At 36.7% G+C, this 19,691-nt stretch overlaps 1 protein-coding gene across 1 annotated transcript in view; it reads right to left on the reverse strand.

The window, feature by feature from the left end:
* Positions 1–19,691, reverse strand: part of TMEM232 (transmembrane protein 232) — a 160,405-nt gene that overhangs the window by 53,399 nt on the left and 87,315 nt on the right. The window contains exons 11-12 of the mRNA XM_053566759.1: positions 17,086–17,264; positions 130–377 (exon numbers count right to left, since the gene is read on the reverse strand). Coding sequence (XP_053422734.1) covers positions 130–377; positions 17,086–17,264 — 427 coding nt within the window. The remainder of the gene's footprint in view (positions 1–129; positions 378–17,085; positions 17,265–19,691) is intronic.

Below are 19,691 nucleotides of genomic sequence, written 5' to 3' on the forward strand. Positions count from 1 at the left end.
TGTGAGGAGCAGAGATTTGAAGTGAAGAAGAGACACTGAGTTACAGGATATGGAACATGATTATAATTTCTGTGTCCTGAAATGTAACGTACTAGAATAATAAAACTAATTAATAGTGCCTCATTTTACCTTACAGTGAAACGCAGAACTCTCTTTTTCATGGACTCTGTTTTTTTAGTCAGATCTTCCATTTGATCCTGTTTTATAGATGACTTTTTCAAAGGAGGGACCCGGACATCGGTGGAGTCAAAGAATAGTTTGGAAAATGCATTGGCAATTCTCCATCCAATATATTTGGTGAAAACTTCTTCCTGTACATTTGATGAAACTTTTGTACTATACCTACTGAAAGGATCAGTAGGATCATTTAACTCAGCCTGTTGAAAAAAAAAAAAAAAAGAACTGTTTGAAATAGAATTAAATGAAAGAAAATATCTATTTTTTAAATAAAAATGTATGTTTATTTTTTGACTAGTATTGAATCCTTCCTGTTTAATAAAAATAACCTTTATGAGAAAAAAATATAGTTTCCTAAAAGATTTTATAAATCATAACAACAATTTTCAGTGAAATGAACAATTAAGCATTAATGTATTTAGTCTTAAAATGTTGAAACTTTAATAATATAATTTTGAATTTGGTATACTTGCTTCACAAGAATTTCCTGAGAATTTATAAAATTTACTTAATAAGAAGTTAACCAATCAATTGAAGCAATGTATGCTTTCTTAAAATCAGATTTTTATTTTTCTATGTACAATCTAAACTGTTCTTGATGTTAACAAAACATTTCTATAGAATAAATTTATAACTGAAAAATAAACAAAACTTGTACTTAGCTTAAATTGAATATGTTTTATGATTCAGATTTTGAAGAAGTTAAATACGTTCAAAAAATAGAAATAATGCAAAAAATCCACATTTAAGTAATATTTGATCAAGGAAGAGCTATATTCAAAAATTTCCTATTTATACTTAATAATGTCCATGACTGATTTTTTAATTATTTCCCTTGAAATAGCCAGAAGCATGTTTTCCTTGGCTACCACCACTAACAATAAATGAAAATGTAAGTAAAATGGCATGTGTTATAATTTCTCTTTATGTTTACAATATGTTCACATTGGAAACTCTTTCTCTTGTAAATAAGTTGGATGCTGCTTCTTTTCATTTAAGTTTTTTTGTTTTTATTGCAGTTTTTGACCAAGGCGAGTTTGAACCCGCCACCTCCAGTATATGGGATCGGCGCCCTACTCCTTTGAACCACAGGTGCCACCCTTTTTCATTTAAGTTTTTATATTTTTTATTGAATAATGTCCATCCTATTGCAGCTTTTAATGTCATTCAGGATTTATTTTAGATTCCTATCAATTCTGTGGCAGAAAATGTAGGAATAAAAAAATGCTTTTCTGCATGTGACCATCTAATTTAACCTCTTTAGGATTTCCAGATAAGGCCTGGCTCAAGTAAATTATTATTGAAAGATTGACTATTGCATAAGGTGGACAAAATAGTAGTGGAAAGAATGATAAAGATTTTTTAAAAGGTTAAAGCAATGAGAAAATGGCAAAAGGGAGGTATGAAAACATACATTACTTTGAAATCTATAGAGAATGGGAAAGAATAACTTTAAAAACAAAAATATGATAAAGTGAAAATCAAGTAAATAGGTTAAGCATACTCAGATGATCCAGCAATTCCACCTCTGGGTTTATATCCAAAAGAAATGAAATAACTACGTCAAGGAGATATCTGTGCTCACGTGTTTATTGTGGTAGTATTCACAATAGTCAAGGTATGATATCAACCTAAGTATCCATCAATGGAAGAATAATGAAAATATGGCATAATATACAACGGAATACTATTCAACCATAAAAGAGGAAAATCCTGCTATTTGCGACAACATGGATGAGCCTGGAGGACATTATGTTAAGTGAAATAAGTGAGGCACAGACAGATAAATACTGTATCATCTCACGTAAATGTATCATCTAAAAAGCTGGCCTCACAGAAGTACAGATTAGAATGGTGGTTACTAGAGGCAGAGGGTTGGGGAGACTATAGTAAAGAATACAAAATTTTAGTGAAATGCAAAAAATAAGTTCAAGAGATCTAATGTGCACCATGGTGACTACAGCTAATACAGTTATGCTGTGTTCTCCCAAAAGGCTAAGAGAGTAGATTTTAAGTGCTCTCACAACAAAAATCATAACCATGTGATGTATTGCATATGTTAATTTGCCCAATTTAGTCATTTCGCAATACATACGTATTTCCCAACACCATGCTATACACAATAAATATATATATACAATTTTATGATAATGAAAAATAAACGTTAAAAAAGTAACAGCATCAAAAAAGAGCCCCTCCTTTTTTTTAATTTTAGAAAAATAAATCTTTATCACTTTTCTACACTAAAATATAATCAATAAAAATATTTTTGGTTTCAATTATCTCTGGACATTGGAATCTATATACAGTTACATGCACACTATTCTCAGTTGAGTATCCTGCTTATTAACTAAGTAGAAATCACAGAAATAGTATCGGATTTGAAACAGAAAGTTAAACTGAGTCTCTGACACATGGTGGCTGTTGTTAACTTTGAGGACATTACTTAACATCTCAAAATCTATAGCTTCATCCTGAAAATGGTAATCACAACACCTGTGCTGTTTATTCTGATAACCTCTCCTGGCTTAATTAATTTTGCATAAGAAAAGATACTTTGCAATCAATGGCAACATGCATCAAACAAATGTTAAGACATTATGGGGAGTTCTTCATTACCAAGGGAGTGATGAATGAATAAATGAGAATGTAAAGGAATGGATCAACAAAAATAATGTCTTCTCGTGACATAATTTCTGGTAAAGCACATTGTTCTTAAAGGTGGCCTTACCCCTCCTACAGACTATGGGATGCTTTCATCACGTCTCACTTGACGACTTCCTCACTTCTTCCTTCCAAGACAGAAGAGGTGGTAGATCCAGCTGCCAGCTCTCTCAGTAAAATGAGAGCATTCCACATCTTTTACTGTGGTTTCCTGGTTATTACATTTTGTTGTCTTAACTCAATGTATACGTTATATCGTATTCTACTGGTAAGTGTTTAAGGGGACTATACTTGTGCAAAAATACATCTCACTTTCCATACTCAGATTTTCCATCGATGTCAAAAGTTATGCCACAAGCAGAGGAGACAGACATTGAGAAAACTGAAACTTAGACTGTTTGTTCTGTTTTGCTGCTCCACAGAATACTTTAGGAGTATGGAAATATCATTAAGAATAAAAACAAATTTTACTTTAAAGACTTCCCCATAAAATGTTCACCACAAAGTGTTTTACCTCACGAGTCAAAGGTTCTCTGCATAAAGTCACATACTCATTTTAGCTGCACACATTTCTTTTTGATATTTTAGGTCATATACCAGATGGCAGAAAACACTTACCCATGATGACTTTTCCTAGATGTGCTAACATATGCTGCTGAATTGCCTATACAGAAAAACCTTGCTCATTGCAAGTCTCCCTGGAAGTATTTCAAACAAAGCACGTCAATTAACATTTGTTTATTATGCCACTATGAGTATATGACAGTTTTGATTTCTTTCCCAAATACTCAGGCAACAGTTGGGTTTATATTGAATTTGTCACACGAAGAGCTGATGTTTAGGGATCTACTCAGAACTGCTTTACATTCTAAATGTGCGTATTAACTATCTCACCTCTCTGCAACCTCCACTAAGCATCAAATTTTATGGATACATGTATGATAAGAATGATGGATGATAGAACATTTTTATGAATTAAAAAATAAGACATAAGAGTAGATAATGTAGTTAGTAATGGATTTTAAGTGTTGTAGATAAAAAGTTTTAATTACAAAATTTTATTTATCAAATTCAGTAGTTTACCATATGGATCAAATATTTATTTTTTAAGAATAAAAAAGAAAGTTTCTACTTAATTCCAAAGCACTGAAGTATACTCAATCCTTATGAAATGAGTCCTTCCCTTTATAATGTAGTGCAAAAAATATGCAAAAATACATCTCACTTTCATCTCAGTAGTTTATAAATAAAGCTGGGTTCCATTCTGTGCAGGTAATAAGACTACTACACAAGGAATGATTTAAAAACAAATAATCAGGAAAGAAAAAAGGACAAAGATTGCGCTATACACAGTTATTTGCAATAACTTAAATAAAAGTAGAATACGTATTTTACTTTAGGTCAAAGTATCTGAGGCAAAAAGATTCTTTTGGTTTTTTTGCAGTTTTTGGCCAGGTCTGAGTTTGAACCCACCACCTCCGGCATATGGGGCTGGTGCCCTACCCCTTTGAGCCATAGGCAACGCCCAAAGTTTCATTGTTTTTTTAGATGTCCACTACCCATGTGTAGTGGGAGAGAAGTCAATACCCATAAAAGAAAGCTTCTAACAAGTTTATATCTTAGATTTTGTCCAAAGAGGTACTATCGTGTAATAATATACATTGATTCAATGGAATTTAGGAATTAGCAAGTGTCTAAGAAAATATAAGGACTTCATAAATAAATAACATTTGTTGTTTTATTACTGTAAATAATCATTGCCATGATAGTTCCAGAAAAAAAAAAAAAAGAGAAAGGAAAAGAGAAGAAAAATCAAGTCTATCATGCTCATGTTTTACCATAAAATCAAGCACACATGTAAAGATGTGCCTAAGTTAACTTATATGACGCATAGAAAGTATTCTGACTATTCCATATAAGAAAATACAATTTTAATAAATTTAAAATATTGTTAAAACATTTTACCTAGAGAGTAAGTGTAATAATTCTTTTGAAATAATTTTGGTTTGTATTATTTGTGTGTGTGGCATTTGACTGTTTAAATTTGTCTAAGTTTCCATTACAGGCATTAACTCCATTAAGAAAGCAGCTTTAGAAATTTAATAAATATGGATGTTCTTTCACTCAGTAAAAGGAAAAGGAAGGAGTTTTAGCTGTGGAATTCGAGAAAGTTAAAAGATCACACAGGAGCAGCAGAACAGAGTCATGTGCACAGGGAAGACAGAGAAACGGAGACCTACAAGGCATTAATCACTGTGATCTTTTGAGCAATTAATTAGGTATGCAGAATTTAAGGCAGTTGGTTTAGACATTATTACTTCTAAAAGCTGGCATTGACATACTCCATTTGATATTAAAAATTGCCATCTAACAATAAAGTGGAAAAAATAACTTTCATGACCCAAATCATAAATATGATGCAAGTCAGAACAATGGCTAGCAAATGAATAAACAGAGCAATTGATTAGACAGTTAAATTTATGTTTTGTCTATGCCAAGACAGAATTCTTAGACAATGAAACCATCCAAGTTAAATTTAATAAAAAACTTAAGTAAATGAGAACTGACAAAATTCGACACCATCAGATGTTCACTAAAAGAGCTTTATTTAAGCAGAAAAAAAAAATAATCCCAGATGGAAGGATATAAATTTAAGAAGAAAGAGTAATATGTAAGTAACCCTGAAGATTATTGATTATATAAAATAATAATAACATCAATGTCTATAAACACACTCACGCACACACACACACTAGCACGTCCAGCTATACAAACACATAATTAAAATGCTCAAAAGGTTGTGTAAATGAAGAGAAATAAATGGACTTAAAACACTGTAAGATCATTTTATATAAAATTTTTCTATAGTAGACTCTAATGGACATTATGCCATGAACTTCTAAATAAATAACCCATGGTTTAAAGAGAAATAACAACAGAAATGGGAAAATATTTTGAACTGAATGACAATTATAATAAAACTTACCACACTTCTTAGAATATTGCTAGAGGAAAATAAATGAGGTAAAAATCATAATTTCAAAAGGAAAATGCTACAAATCAAAGACAAGGAATAAAGATCAATAAATCTAGAAAAAGAGCAACCTAGTAAATATAAGGAAACTAGCAGAAAGAAATAAAACTAATAAAATATTACAGAGAAAAGAATCTCAAAAGAATCAAAGATTGTTTTTTAAAAGACTGAGAAATTCATAAACCCTTGGACTTAAGATTTAAAAAGAACAAAGGCAAAAATAAGAAGATTCAGGAATTAAGGAAATGGAATCACAACAGAATCTAAAGACGTTAAAAATATCATAAGAAGATATTATGAGTATCTTTAGAAAATACTTTGAATGCAGAGAAATAGATGAAGTCCTAGAAAAAAATCACCCTTGCCAAAACTAATGCAAAAAAAATGAATGTTTAAAAACTTATATGACTATAAAATTAGACCACAATTTAAAACCATTCAATAAAATACCTACAACCTACTAGGTTCACTTATGAATTCTAAAAAATTTTTAAGGAAAAAATAATGACAATGATATGAAACTCTTCCAGAATGAAGAAAAAAAGATAATCTCTCCCAATTCACTTGATCAGTACAGGATAACTTTGATGTAAGACAACAAAAAGATATTATAAGAAAGAAAAATTATAGAACACACATGTTCTATAATTATAAGAACATCTATTCGAAAAATTATAGAACATCCACGAACATGGATGTAAAATCTTAAGCAAAGTACTATTAAAGCAAATACAGCAAATTAAAACAATTGCTATATCATTACTGAGTTTTTCTTTTTTATTCTAGAAATTCAATGAATTGTTCAACATAAGAAAAGCAATGTAATTTTGGCAGTAACAGAATTATGAAGAAAACTGTCAATCATATCAAAGTTATAGAAAAGGCATTTAGTAAAATTCCACATCCATCCACAATAAAAATTCATGTTAAATTTGACAAAGGTAAACGTTAATTTATAAAATGTATTTCTGAGAAAATCTTAATGTTGAAAGTGGTCCTTTATGAGATTCAAGTAAAACGTGAATGTCCCGTGTTTCCACTTGTCTACATCTACTCTAAAGAGACCAACCAGTGAAACACAGCAAGAAAATGAGAGAACAGAGTTTAAATAAACTCATTTATTTGCGTTTATTTATATGTAAAACAATGAACTTTTGAATTGTAAAGATAATTGAACAAGATTGGTTGGGTGCAAAGTCAACACGCAAAAATAAATCAGGTTTATATAAACCAGTACAAATTATGTGTGTATATGTGTATAATTGGTATTTTACAATAGAATAGATATGCGGAGGTGTCACAAAATGTATACACACTTTAAGAAATCTTTTTGGAAGTAAAATTGATCATCCCTCAAAAGTACACAAGTTGCAGGTGAAATGGATGTGCGTCACCTGTTTCAGCTCACTTCACCACTAACAGCATCTTCAATTCAACTTTGAGAAATAATACAGAGATAACATCTCTTAAAAATGTGTATATATTTTTTGGTACCCTCTGTTTAAAACATTAAGCAATATTAGGCAAGACTTTAAGAAACAGTAGAATATAAATATCCATGGGTTATATATTCTATTTATAACAATATTTATATTTATCAATTACCGACCAAAGTGAATATAAACCTTTACTTCATGCTATACTCAAAAGCCAATTTCAGACACATTGTAAATCTGACTCTAATATGAGCCATTTTCCTCAGCAGCATATACAAATAGAAGACTATCTTTCTGATCATGAGGGTATAGACAGATTTCTTAAACAGTACACAAAAAAGCAGTAATAATAAGGGATAAGCTTGATAAAATGAATGATACTTCAACTTAAACCTTCTATTCATGAAATAAAACTATTAATAGCATGAAAAGCAACTAAAATGCAGAACAAAATACTTTGACAACAAAGAGCTGGTATATAGCATATGTAAAAATCCCCATAAATTAACAAGAAATTAACTTGCATTGTTTACTGGAAGTAAACAATGGGACACAATTTCTAGCAGGAAATTCATACAAGACAATATCAACCTTTAGCCCCATCAATCATAGAAAATGCAAACAAAAAAACAGGGTGAAATGCCATTGTACACCCACTAGAATGTCGATCTTTAAAATTTTTAAAAATTGAGTATTAAAATTTGAGGTTAGGATGTTGTATTAGTTCCTAAGGCTGCCAGGACAAAGTATCACAAAAATGAGTGAACAGAAGAACAGAACTTATCGTCTCACATTTTTAAGTTTAGAAATCAGAAAACTGAAGTGTCAGTAAAGTTGGTTCTTTCAGAAGGTTCAGAGGAACAATCAACCTCTCTCCAGCTCCCGGGGAGGTGGTGCCTTGGCTTGTAGATATATCACTCCAGTCCAGGCCCCCTCCCTGCATCTCTCCTCACCAGGCTTCCTCCCTGCATCTCTCCTCACCAGGCCCCCTCCCTGCATCTCTCCTCACCAGGCCCCCTACGTGCATCTCTCCTCACTAGGCCCCCTCCCTGCATCTCTCCTCATCAGGCCCCCTACGTGCATCTCTCCTCACCAGGCCCCCTCCCTGCATCTCTCCTCACCAGGCTTCCTCCCTGCATCTCTCCTCACCAGGCCCCCTCCCTGCATCTCTCCTCACCAGGCTTCCTCCCTGCATCTCTCCTCACCAGGCCCCCTCCCTGCATCTCTCCTCACCAGGCTTTCTCCCTGCATCTCTCCTCACCAGGCCCCCTCCCTGCATCTCTCCTCACCAGGCCCCCTCCCTGCATCTCTCCTCACCAGCCTTCCTCCCTGCATCTCTCCTCACAAGGCCCCCTCCCTGCATCTCTCCTCACCAGGCCCCCTCCCCGCATCTCTCCTCACCAGGCCCCCTACCTGCATCTCTCCTCACCAGGCTTCCTCCCTGCATCTCTCCTCACCAGGCCCCCTACCTGCATCTCTCCTCATCAGGCCCCCTACGTGCATCTCTCCTCACCAGGCCCCCTCCCTGCATCTCTCCTCACCAGGCTTCCTCCCTGCATCTCTCCTCACCAGGCCCCCTCCCTGCATCTCTCCTCACCAGGCTTCCTCCCTGCATCTCTCCTCACCAGGCCCCCTCCCTGCATCTCTCCTCACCAGGCTTCCTCCCTGCATCTCTCCTCACCAGGCCCCCTCCCTGCATCTCTCCTCATCAGGCCCCCTACGTGCATCTCTCCTCACCAGGCCCCCTCCCTGCATCTCTCCTCACCAGGCTTCCTCCCTGCATCTCTCCTCACCAGGCCCCCTCCCTGCATCTCTCCTCACCAGGCTTCCTCCCTGCATCTCTCCTCACCAGGCCCCCTCCCTGCATCTCTCCTCACCAGGCTTCCTCCCTGCATCTCTCCTCACCAGGCCCCCTCCCTGCATCTCTCCTCACCAGGCCCCCTACGTGCATCTCTCCTCACTAGGCCCCCTCCCTGCATCTCTCCTCATCAGGCCCCCTACGTGCATCTCTCCTCACCAGGCCCCCTCCCTGCATCTCTCCTCACCAGGCTTCCTCCCTGCATCTCTCCTCACCAGGCCCCCTCCCTGCATCTCTCCTCACCAGGCTTCCTCCCTGCATCTCTCCTCACCAGGCCCCCTCCCTGCATCTCTCCTCACCAGGCTTCCTCCCTGCATCTCTCCTCACCAGGCCCCCTCCCTGCATCTCTCCTCATCAGGCCCCCTACGTGCATCTCTCCTCACCAGGCCCCCTCCCTGCATCTCTCCTCACCAGGCTTCCTCCCTGCATCTCTCCTCACCAGGCCCCCTCCCTGCATCTCTCCTCACCAGGCTTCCTCCCTGCATCTCTCCTCACCAGGCCCCCTCCCTGCATCTCTCCTCATCAGGCCCCCTACGTGCATCTCTCCTCACCAGGCCCCCTCCCTGCATCTCTCCTCACCAGGCTTCCTCCCTGCATCTCTCCTCACCAGGCCCCCTCCCTGCATCTCTCCTCACCAGGCTTCCTCCCTGCATCTCTCCTCACCAGGCCCCCTCCCTGCATCTCTCCTCACCAGGCTTCCTCCCTGCATCTCTCCTCACCAGGCCCCCTCCCTGCATCTCTCCTCATCAGGCCCCCTACGTGCATCTCTCCTCACCAGGCCCCCTCCCTGCATCTCTCCTCACCAGGCTTCCTCCCTGCATCTCTCCTCACCAGGCCCCCTCCCTGCATCTCTCCTCACCAGGCTTCCTCCCTGCATCTCTCCTCACCAGGCCCCCTCCCTGCATCTCTCCTCACCAGGCTTCCTCCCTGCATCTCTCCTCACCAGGCCCCCTCCCTGCATCTCTCCTCACCAGGCTTTCTCCCTGCATCTCTCCTCACCAGGCCCCCTCCCTGCATCTCTCCTCACCAGGCCCCCTCCCTGCATCTCTCCTCACCAGCCTTCCTCCCTGCATCTCTCCTCACAAGGCCCCCTCCCTGCATCTCTCCTCACCAGGCCCCCTCCCCGCATCTCTCCTCACCAGGCCCCCTACCTGCATCTCTCCTCACCAGGCTTCCTCCCTGCATCTCTCCTCACCAGGCCTCCTACCTGCATCTCTCCTCACCAGACCCCCTCCCTGCATCTCTGTTTTCACATGACCTTCTTCTCACAAACACACCAGTTAGTGGGTTAGGGCCCATGCACTCTACCATTGATACTGTCTTAACTAATTATTAATGCATCTCCAATAGCCCTATTTCCTAATATGGTCACACCCTGAGACAGGGGTAGGTAGAACCTCAATTTATCTTTCTGGCTACACAATCCAACCCAAAGCAATTATGAAGCTGCAAGAACTTCCACACACAGGCATGACCGGTCACCGTTGACCACAGGCCTCCCTTATGACCCAGTCATTCTACTTCTCAAAAGCCAACACTAGATTGAGCCACATGAACGTACAGTTTCACATGTCCAAAGCCATCTGAATATCAGCTTTCATATAAGCCACTTAGAAACACATGAAAACTTACACCATTTTCCAGAATGTTTATACCAGATTATTCCTGACAGCTTGAAATATCCTACATGTTTATCAACACAATGATTGGAGAAAGATACACAGGAAAAAACTGAAATTGTTTCCACATGCTGAAGCTGGAGAAAATTGAGTAAAAACAACAAAAGTAGTATTGGATGAACATTAAAGAAAGAAATTATATCCAGAGTTTATAAAGACTTCCTAATGATCAATGGAATAGAAACCCCAAGAGAAAAAAAAGCTTAAAGAAAATTTTTGAACTGGCAATTTACAAAAAAGAAAATACCAGTGGTGAATAAAAAGCAAAAAGATACTGAACCATACATATGTTAATAAGAAAATGCAAATTTAAATCACAAGTTATCCTGGTAGGCCAGTGAGACTAGCTGTCCAGCAATCCACATTGGGGCCAATTCCACAGCCCGGTGAGCTCCATGATCCCCAACTCAGTTAATGAATCTGAAAAAACAATCATCTCTCCTGATCTTCTCATATTCTTATAGCTGGTTATAATCCCAGTTTTAACCATCTATTACTTTATTTGCATTTATGTCTGTATCGTTTCATTAAAAAAAAAAAAAGCCAAAATGACTTACAGAGGGTTATATGTAATATAGAGAAATAAAATATAAAGAAAGAATCAGAATAAAGAGAAAATGGTAAGGAAATAGAAGGAAGTTAGAAGCAAAGTCAGTACACTAAATTCATGTAGTAAGAATTATAAATAATGCTTTTTATCTACTTGTGTTATCTCACAGTAACATTCATATTTTGCTTTCTTGTAGATTTTTTTCAAATAACTCAAGAATTTGGTAAAGGGGAACACTTAATGGGCAGAAAGTTTAAGAAAACTGGCTATTGAATTAGCCTGTAACTGAATTCAAGCCCTGCTGCTAGCTAGCTATGTATCCAGGGGCAAGTACTTCTCCTTACAAAAAATATAACTGTCCTCATTTAAAGTTTCAATTTTCTAATCTATAAAATCAAGACCATTATATTGATATATATTCACATACACACATATTATATATACGTATCTCTTATGGTTTTTATGGGAAATAATTCATACAAAGTACATAACATATGGCATGCAGTAAGCGCTTAACAAATCTTTGCTCTCAGTGCCGTTTTAAACATGATAACTATGAAGGAACGTTCATACGGAACAATGTAGCAGACTCAAATCCCACTTATGTAGGTCTGAATCAAGAAGCCTTTACTATGTACAAAAATCAACTAAAACTAGAAGCTTAACCACTTACTTACTGATTTTTTTCTTTTCAATTTTTTTTAAATTTCAGACAGAAGGGTACAAACGGTTAAGTCACATTTTTGCATCTGTTAGGTAAAGTCCAAGTTGTAGTTGAGCCCTTCACTCTTCTTAACTACTTATTGAGCCCACAGTTCCATAGGTCAGCAATCTGAGCTGGCACGGAGAATGGCTCTGCTGACTTCCACTGCATTTCCGCACACTTCTGTGGCCAGCTGTTAGGTCAGCTGGAGGGTGGCTAGTCTTGGGGAGGGGAGTGCATTGGCTAGGACCACTTGCCTCTCATCTTCCCACTGAATAACAAGCTAATAGACATGGAAACTGCAGGATCCCAAGAGAACAGGAGGGCAGGCCCCCATTGTGCAAGCATTTTTTTCAAATCTCTCTTTGTATAAGATTTGATGTTGTCATGTTAGCCAAATCAAGCCAGGGGTGGTCATGCCATGAATTTGAGTATAGGGGGAACGATGTAAGGTTGTAGTTGTAGAGAACTTTGAATAAATAGAGGACAGTTAGTCTAACAAAGTACCACAAATTCCAAAGGAGTAATTCATTATTTTGAGAACATACAGCAAATTGTACATATGAGCTTTACCCAATATAAATTACTAAGTAATTAAAATTCAATTAGAATGAACTATTTTCCCCCAAAATCAGTTTTTCCACTTAGCATTTCTATTTCTGTAGAATCACCCACTTCTCCACCACCTTAGCTTGGTAATTGAAACATGCCCGCTACTGCTCTAGCCAAACTACTTCCCCAGCTAGGCTAGTCACCCCACAACTTTCCCTTATAGCATACTTATTTACGGACGCCTCATGGCTTTTCCTTATCTAAGAGATGTTTTCTTTGACCCTGCCATCTTGCATCCGTAATCTAACTCATAGTATAAGTTTCCTATTAAGTACTAGATAATATAAAAAGAAAGTTAGGGACCAAACATTTGTCTGCGTCCCCACCATGTGCTGTGAACTTTGATGGGGGTAGCCACAGATATAATGTCCCATTTGTATTGTTATGGACATATTTCTGAAGAAGGTATCTTCTGGATGGGCCGAGGGAGGGTAATTGGTGGGAACACACCTACGGTGCATCTTACAAGGGTCCATGTGAAACTTACTAAATGTAGAATATAAATGTCTTAACACCACAACTAAGAAAATGTCAGGAAGGCTATGTTAACCAGTGTGAGGAAAAAATGCCAAATGGTCTATAAAACCAGTGTATGGTGCCCCATGATTGCATTAATGTACACAGTTATATTTAATAATAAATAAATCATCTGTGTAAACGTCATTTTTTTATACTTCTTTGCATCTTCCATAGAATTCAGCAAGGCTGAAGAGACTTAGGAAATATTCAATGGATACATATTTATTTCATTTTGTAACTGATTTTGGTAAAAGATTATATACAATTGCTTACTTTATAATTTTGTAATATATAAATAGTAAGTAAGGGAATTAAAACTAAATTAAGAGATTTTTAAAGTCACCAGCTACTTTATGTCCATAAATCATATAGTCTATTTTTTAATAATCTAAATACTAACTTTTATATAAAATGATTCTAGGATGAACTGTATTTTTAACTAATCTTACTAGTTCAAATTAAACTTATTTCTTATATTAAATATATACTATGACTAAATTAATACAACTGCTTTTAAAATTTTCTTAATTTAGATTTTTCTCTGAGTAATACGTGCCTCCCACACCCATTTACTATTTAAAATGAATGAAAGCACCCGTTAGAAGTCTTCTGACTAAGAATTTAAAACTAATTAGCACATGTGATGATTATGCTTTTATGCATTCTTTTATTCTCACTGCTGCCTGCTTGAGTAATGAGGTCTTTGCTTGCATCTAATATCTAAAATAAATTTTCTCTGTCTGATTGATTTACGAATTCCCCAAATACAATTATCTGTAGATATTTACTAAAATTTTGAAGAAAAAAATATCTCATGCTAAATAATTGACCCTGAAAACAGGCATATAGATAGAAATCTACTTATAGAAATGATGAGTTAGAATTGACTTAGTTGCAGTCTTAACCATCTGAGCTTCGAGGCAGCTTATAAAAACAGAAGACGAGACCAGAGAGTAATGTAGATCATTGTAAGAATCATGGAAACAGATTTTTTTTTTTTTTTTTTGTAGAGACAGAGTTTCACTTTATTGCCCTCGGTAGAGTGCCGTGGCGTCACACAGCTCACAGCAACCTCCAACTCTTGGGCTTAGGCGATTCTCTTGCCTCAGCCTCCCGAGCAGCTGGGACTACAGGCGCCCGCCACAACGCCCGGCTATTTTTCTGTGGCAGTTTGGCTGGAGCTGGGTTTGAACCCGCCACCCTCGGTATATGGGGCCGACACCCTGCTCACTGAGCCACAGGCGCCGCCCCTGGAAACAGATTTAAAAAAAAAAAAAAAGAAAATAATAGGGCTGGATGAGATGAGTACATATCCTTTCTATTTTTGTTAGAATGGGTCAAAAATTGAATTCTCATTTTTCAAGCTCCAGCAAACAGTTTCTACAAAATCAACAGTAAGGTTCACAGAGCACATGATACTAAGGAGGATCTATTTCCTAAATTGCAATGAACAGAATACTGGTTGATATAGTGGCCACCACCATATATAATAGTGTAAAAATTTTCTTTGTTTTGGGTTCGTAATGCAAAACCAAGGATAAAGCTGAAGCACAGTTGCATAAAAGCCCATGAAATTCAAAACACTATAGTTCATGTGGGCAGCTCTGTGACTGTCTGTCTTGTTTCAAGGAAGAAAAATTAGAATATCTAAAGAAAATGATGAAATACTATCTATTTTTAGATAGTACTCCATAACGATTATTATTCTAAATTGTACTGATGGTTAAAAAGCAAATTTTAAGGTTTTATTTTCCAGTAAGAATTGAGGGGATTTTGAGGGGATAAAAAGATACTCTGGGTTTTGAATAATAGAGAAAATGCATTAATTTCCTACCTGTTAACATTAATTGATATTCATATTTATCATTAAAAACAAGATGTGAGTATTGGGTTAATTAGATCTTTGAAAGCTACAAAGTACCAGAAATTTTCAATGACCAAACTTTGGGATAACAAACAGATTAACCCATCTCAAAGTAACACACAAGGAAGAAAAAAGTGTTTGATGAGGTTTTAAAATATTACATGATGCAACATGGATAAAGTATCACTGAAAAATCTAATTAGTATTTTATGATGAATAGTCAGCCAATTTCAAATTGGTTTAGTTTGAATGTGAAGAAAAATATATATTGTTATTCAATCAGAACTAGAAAAAATAAGCTGTAACATAGATTTTCATCTTTGAGGAAAAGCTTTAGAGTTGGCAATTTCAGATTTGCAACTTACATTATCCAATATCGGAAAGGAAAACTTATTATAAATAAGGAATTTAAACTGCAATGCTTCGTCCCTTCTCCCAAGTGGTTAGTCCCTCTGCTACAAGGCTATCATGTCACAAACTTGGCATAAACATCTTCCAGTTACTGGTCACCATATAGTCAGTTATTTATCATTCATGAGTACACAGATGAGTGTGTCACGGATAATATTAAATAATAGCAATAATAATGAACATCTTAGTCTGTCCTTGACATTCATATAAACAAATCTAGCAGGTCTCTTGTGAATACATCTAGATCTTGTTTGTTAGCATTTTATACATCCCTTTAAGTCAATTTCTATCATTTCTATTTTATTAGAAAATCATTTTAGGCTTCGTTTCAAATGCTCCCCCCTTGGAAAGCCTTCCCTGACCACTTTAGCTGGGGGGGGTCAACTCCCCACTCCACCCAGGCACATTCCAGTGGCTTTGTTCTATTTTATTTCTTTCCTAATAGATAGCACCATTTGATATTATATTGTAATTTGTTGGTTTGCAAGTTTATCGCCAGTCTCCCCGATCTGATACTCAAGTTATATTTGAAGAAATATATATCTACTTATTTACAACTTATTACCAACACCCAAAACAATGGCTGATGCTAACAAATGGATTAATTAATTTCTTCCTAGTACTAACACTTGTTTATCAAATCACATTTTAATTTCCAAATGATTTGCAATTTTTCTCATTAATTTTGTTATCTTCATAATACAATTATTGTCTTTTATTTAAAAATATTTTTATTATAAATTTAATAGATCTTAATTTAATTATTAAGTATAGTCTTGTCATTTCTTTCATATTTAAAGTGAGCTTACTTGCAATCATTGATTCAATACTTATTATGGAGCATCTACGATATGTATCAAGACACAGCACTGGAAAGAAAAAAATGTTTTCTGTTCCTTTGACAAGGTAGTTTTTCGGTATGTTATTACCATATTACAAAAGTAGAATAGCCTTGGGCCCTCTCACTTACTAAAGGATGCTCATTAGGTTCTAAATTGTAATTCAGAGGCCAGGTAATCTAGGTTCTATTGACACATGCCATTGTCAAACAGGCTGAGAGAAGGGGGCAGAATCTGGGAACCAGGGGCAACGCAACACAGGAGGTGAGGCAGGGAAAGTGCTTCTGTGTGCTCACAGTCGGTCTAACAAACAGCCCTCAGATTAGAGGTTTGGGCTGTGCTCCTTAAAACTTCCATCACTTCCCAAACTTCTTCCCCAAATTTTCTTAAAAGAAAAAAACAAATCAGGTCTTGATAAGTGTACCCAACAAGTGTACCCAACACGTCTACCAGAACTGTCCATCCAGTTGGAGTTTTGTGGTAGAATCATTCCTCACTGAAGTGTATTTTCCCCCTAGATTGGTTAAAACTATTGAATTCTGCTCTATTAAAGGTTTTTGGAGAACTTCTTTTATGTCACCACGTAGTGCTCAATCCAATTGTCTTTAATCAAAATTAAGTTAGTGTTAAGTTTAAAAAATATATAGATATGTATTTTCAACTATGAACTGGTAAGGAACATGCCAAGCACATCTCCTGAAGATAGAAGACCAATGTCTTGCCCAGTGCTTTATCTTACCTGAGCTATATGAATTGCACTTTGGATTCGTGTATCTTTCTCATTATCTTTTATTTTCTGCAGTGTCTGCCACGTTATGTTTTTAAATCCATCCTGTCCCTCATCTCTATGAAGTTCCCATGACATTTTCACCAGGTTATACACTAGGCCATAGTATCCAATCCAGACCACTTGATCACCTGTTTAAAAAAAAAAATAAGCAGTCTTTGGAAATATATCATTTTATTCACCCTGCTAGAATATGATTGTATGAGAAAGAAAAAGTTAAAACACTCCTTCTTCCAAAACTTATGTTCTAACTGGCAATTTATATACATTATCAAGTTCTACTTTGAACAACTGTAAAAATAGAAAGAGGTTTCTATTTAAATCTTTTTTTTTTTTTTTTTTTTGTAGAGACAGAGTCTCACTTTATGGCCCTCGGTAGAGTGCCGTGGCCTCACACAGCTCACAGCAACCTCCAACTCCTGGGCTTAAGCGAGTCTCTTGCCTCAGCCTCCCGAGTAGTATTTAAATCTTTATATTAACTATTTCTTACCTAGTTATCATATATCATTTTGCACTAAGAGTCGAGGGAATTATGATTCAGGTAAAAGTAGGAGAAATAAATCTGGGGAATGAAATAATATAGTCATCAAAGGGGAATGTGAACTTAAGTTAATCAAAGAGCAACGTAACAGTTATCAGGTACATCTAAAACAGGTAGGAAGAATTAGAAAAAGAAGAGGTTCCGAAAGGGGGATGGAAGAGTTGTAATGCCCATTAAATCCCATGATGTTGAACTTCTCTTCAAATCCTGTTCATTGCCCATGGAAAACAGGAAATAGTCAACCCCCTTCTTGATCAAGATATAAGCACAATCTGAACAGTCACATCCACAGCTTTCCCCAATTAAGTCACATTTATATGATGTAGGCTGATAATAATTATTATAATTAGCATATGTGGGAGTTCTGGCTATGTTCACTAATCCTAGTCCTCCCTATAATCCTGCTATGTACTATATCTTATTACATTCAGACTAATAGAAGAGAACGTATGAACCAGAACTTGTGGAAATCTGCCTGGCATCAGACAACTGTTGACGGAGCAACAGAGCAGGTAAAAGCTGGTCTCATCTTGTTCCCAATATCACAGCCTCTCCAATTCAGGCAACTACATTTTCCAATCACCACCTTTCATTCCTTTCATAGGAAAGAAAGAAGCTGTGTGATAGAAAAAGTGTGCAGAAGAGAAAGTATGTGTATGTTTTAGAAGCAAGAGGAGGAAGGCTTAAATCCAACTTCCAATCTTAAGATACCATTATCATTGACCCTTTCTACTGTTGGCACTTTAGAAGAGAAAGCATAAGCTACAAATACAAAGCTATAGTCAAGCATCCAGTTCTTTTAGAAATTTCATGTTCCCCTCATAGCAACTTTACTAGCTAAAATTGAGGTACTTCAAAATTTGAAGGTATATATAAATGAATGGTAATTAATATTTTAGCACTAAAAATCTGGAATATAATCAAGAAACACATTTGACCTTTCTTTTTTTCATTTTTAACTGTTTTCTTTGTACATAATCCTAAGGTAGGAGAAAGATACCTTAGGTTTCAGGTAATTGGCATGTCAGGAACCTAGAATGATTTGTTAGAGGGCAACAGTTCCATATGATAATGATGATTGTTGATGCAATTGGACCATAAAAGCAAGAAATTAGAGTAGAGAAAGGACTTGAAAAGGTGAGGCATCATTAGACTTTGTCCAATAGGAAACTTTGGGAAAAGGACAAGGGAAGACATTGGGGGACTATTTCAGATGGGAGAATATCTCAAGAAAGATTACCTATGAGAATAAACTGCACTAGCTTCCTAGTTCTTCCTTCTCCCTTTCTTGTGACATACTGCATCACCATTACTAACCCATATTGTGCAGAGTGATCCTCCTAAATCTGATTCAGTTGCTCCTTTACTCACAACTTAGCAAAGGATTGTCACTTGACCCTATGTAAATTCTAAATCACAGTGATTTGTCTTCGTAGACAATTACAGCTCTGTCTTTCTAACATGACATCTTTTTGGAACTCACCAATCACCACTTATTTGTCCCCATCCTTGTTATACTATAAGCAGATAAAACTACTTGAAGTTATGTAATATGCCCTTCATTCAATCTAGGCTTTATAAAACTTTTGCCTTTTCTCAACCAGAAGTCCTGCTGTCCCAAAATTCACCCTTACTGCACTTGTCTCCTAGACATTTCATGTCCTCGCTATTGTCCCTTCTCTTCCCTCTCCATATAGCTACCTCACTCCTCGTCCAACTATCTTACTTTGCTAGGGACTGTCCCCATATTGTCCTTTCTATTAAGAAGCCTGTTCTGAACTGCAGCTAGGTCAGCACCCTTGTTATCACCACATCACAGTATACTGTGTCATATTACAATCACATACTTCACCTATAGATTGATTCTAAACTACTGGAGAACATATTTTATTCACTCTTACCTGTCTACCACTTAGCATTTATTCATAAAATAAATCTGTTTATTTGAATGAGGGGAGTAGGAAGGGTGAATAATTGTGTCCGTTTGCTTAGGACTAAGGATTTCTTGGAACACAAA

Source organism: Nycticebus coucang, chromosome 17, assembly GCF_027406575.1.
Source record: "Nycticebus coucang isolate mNycCou1 chromosome 17, mNycCou1.pri, whole genome shotgun sequence".
Lineage (NCBI taxonomy): Eukaryota > Metazoa > Chordata > Mammalia > Primates > Lorisidae > Nycticebus > Nycticebus coucang.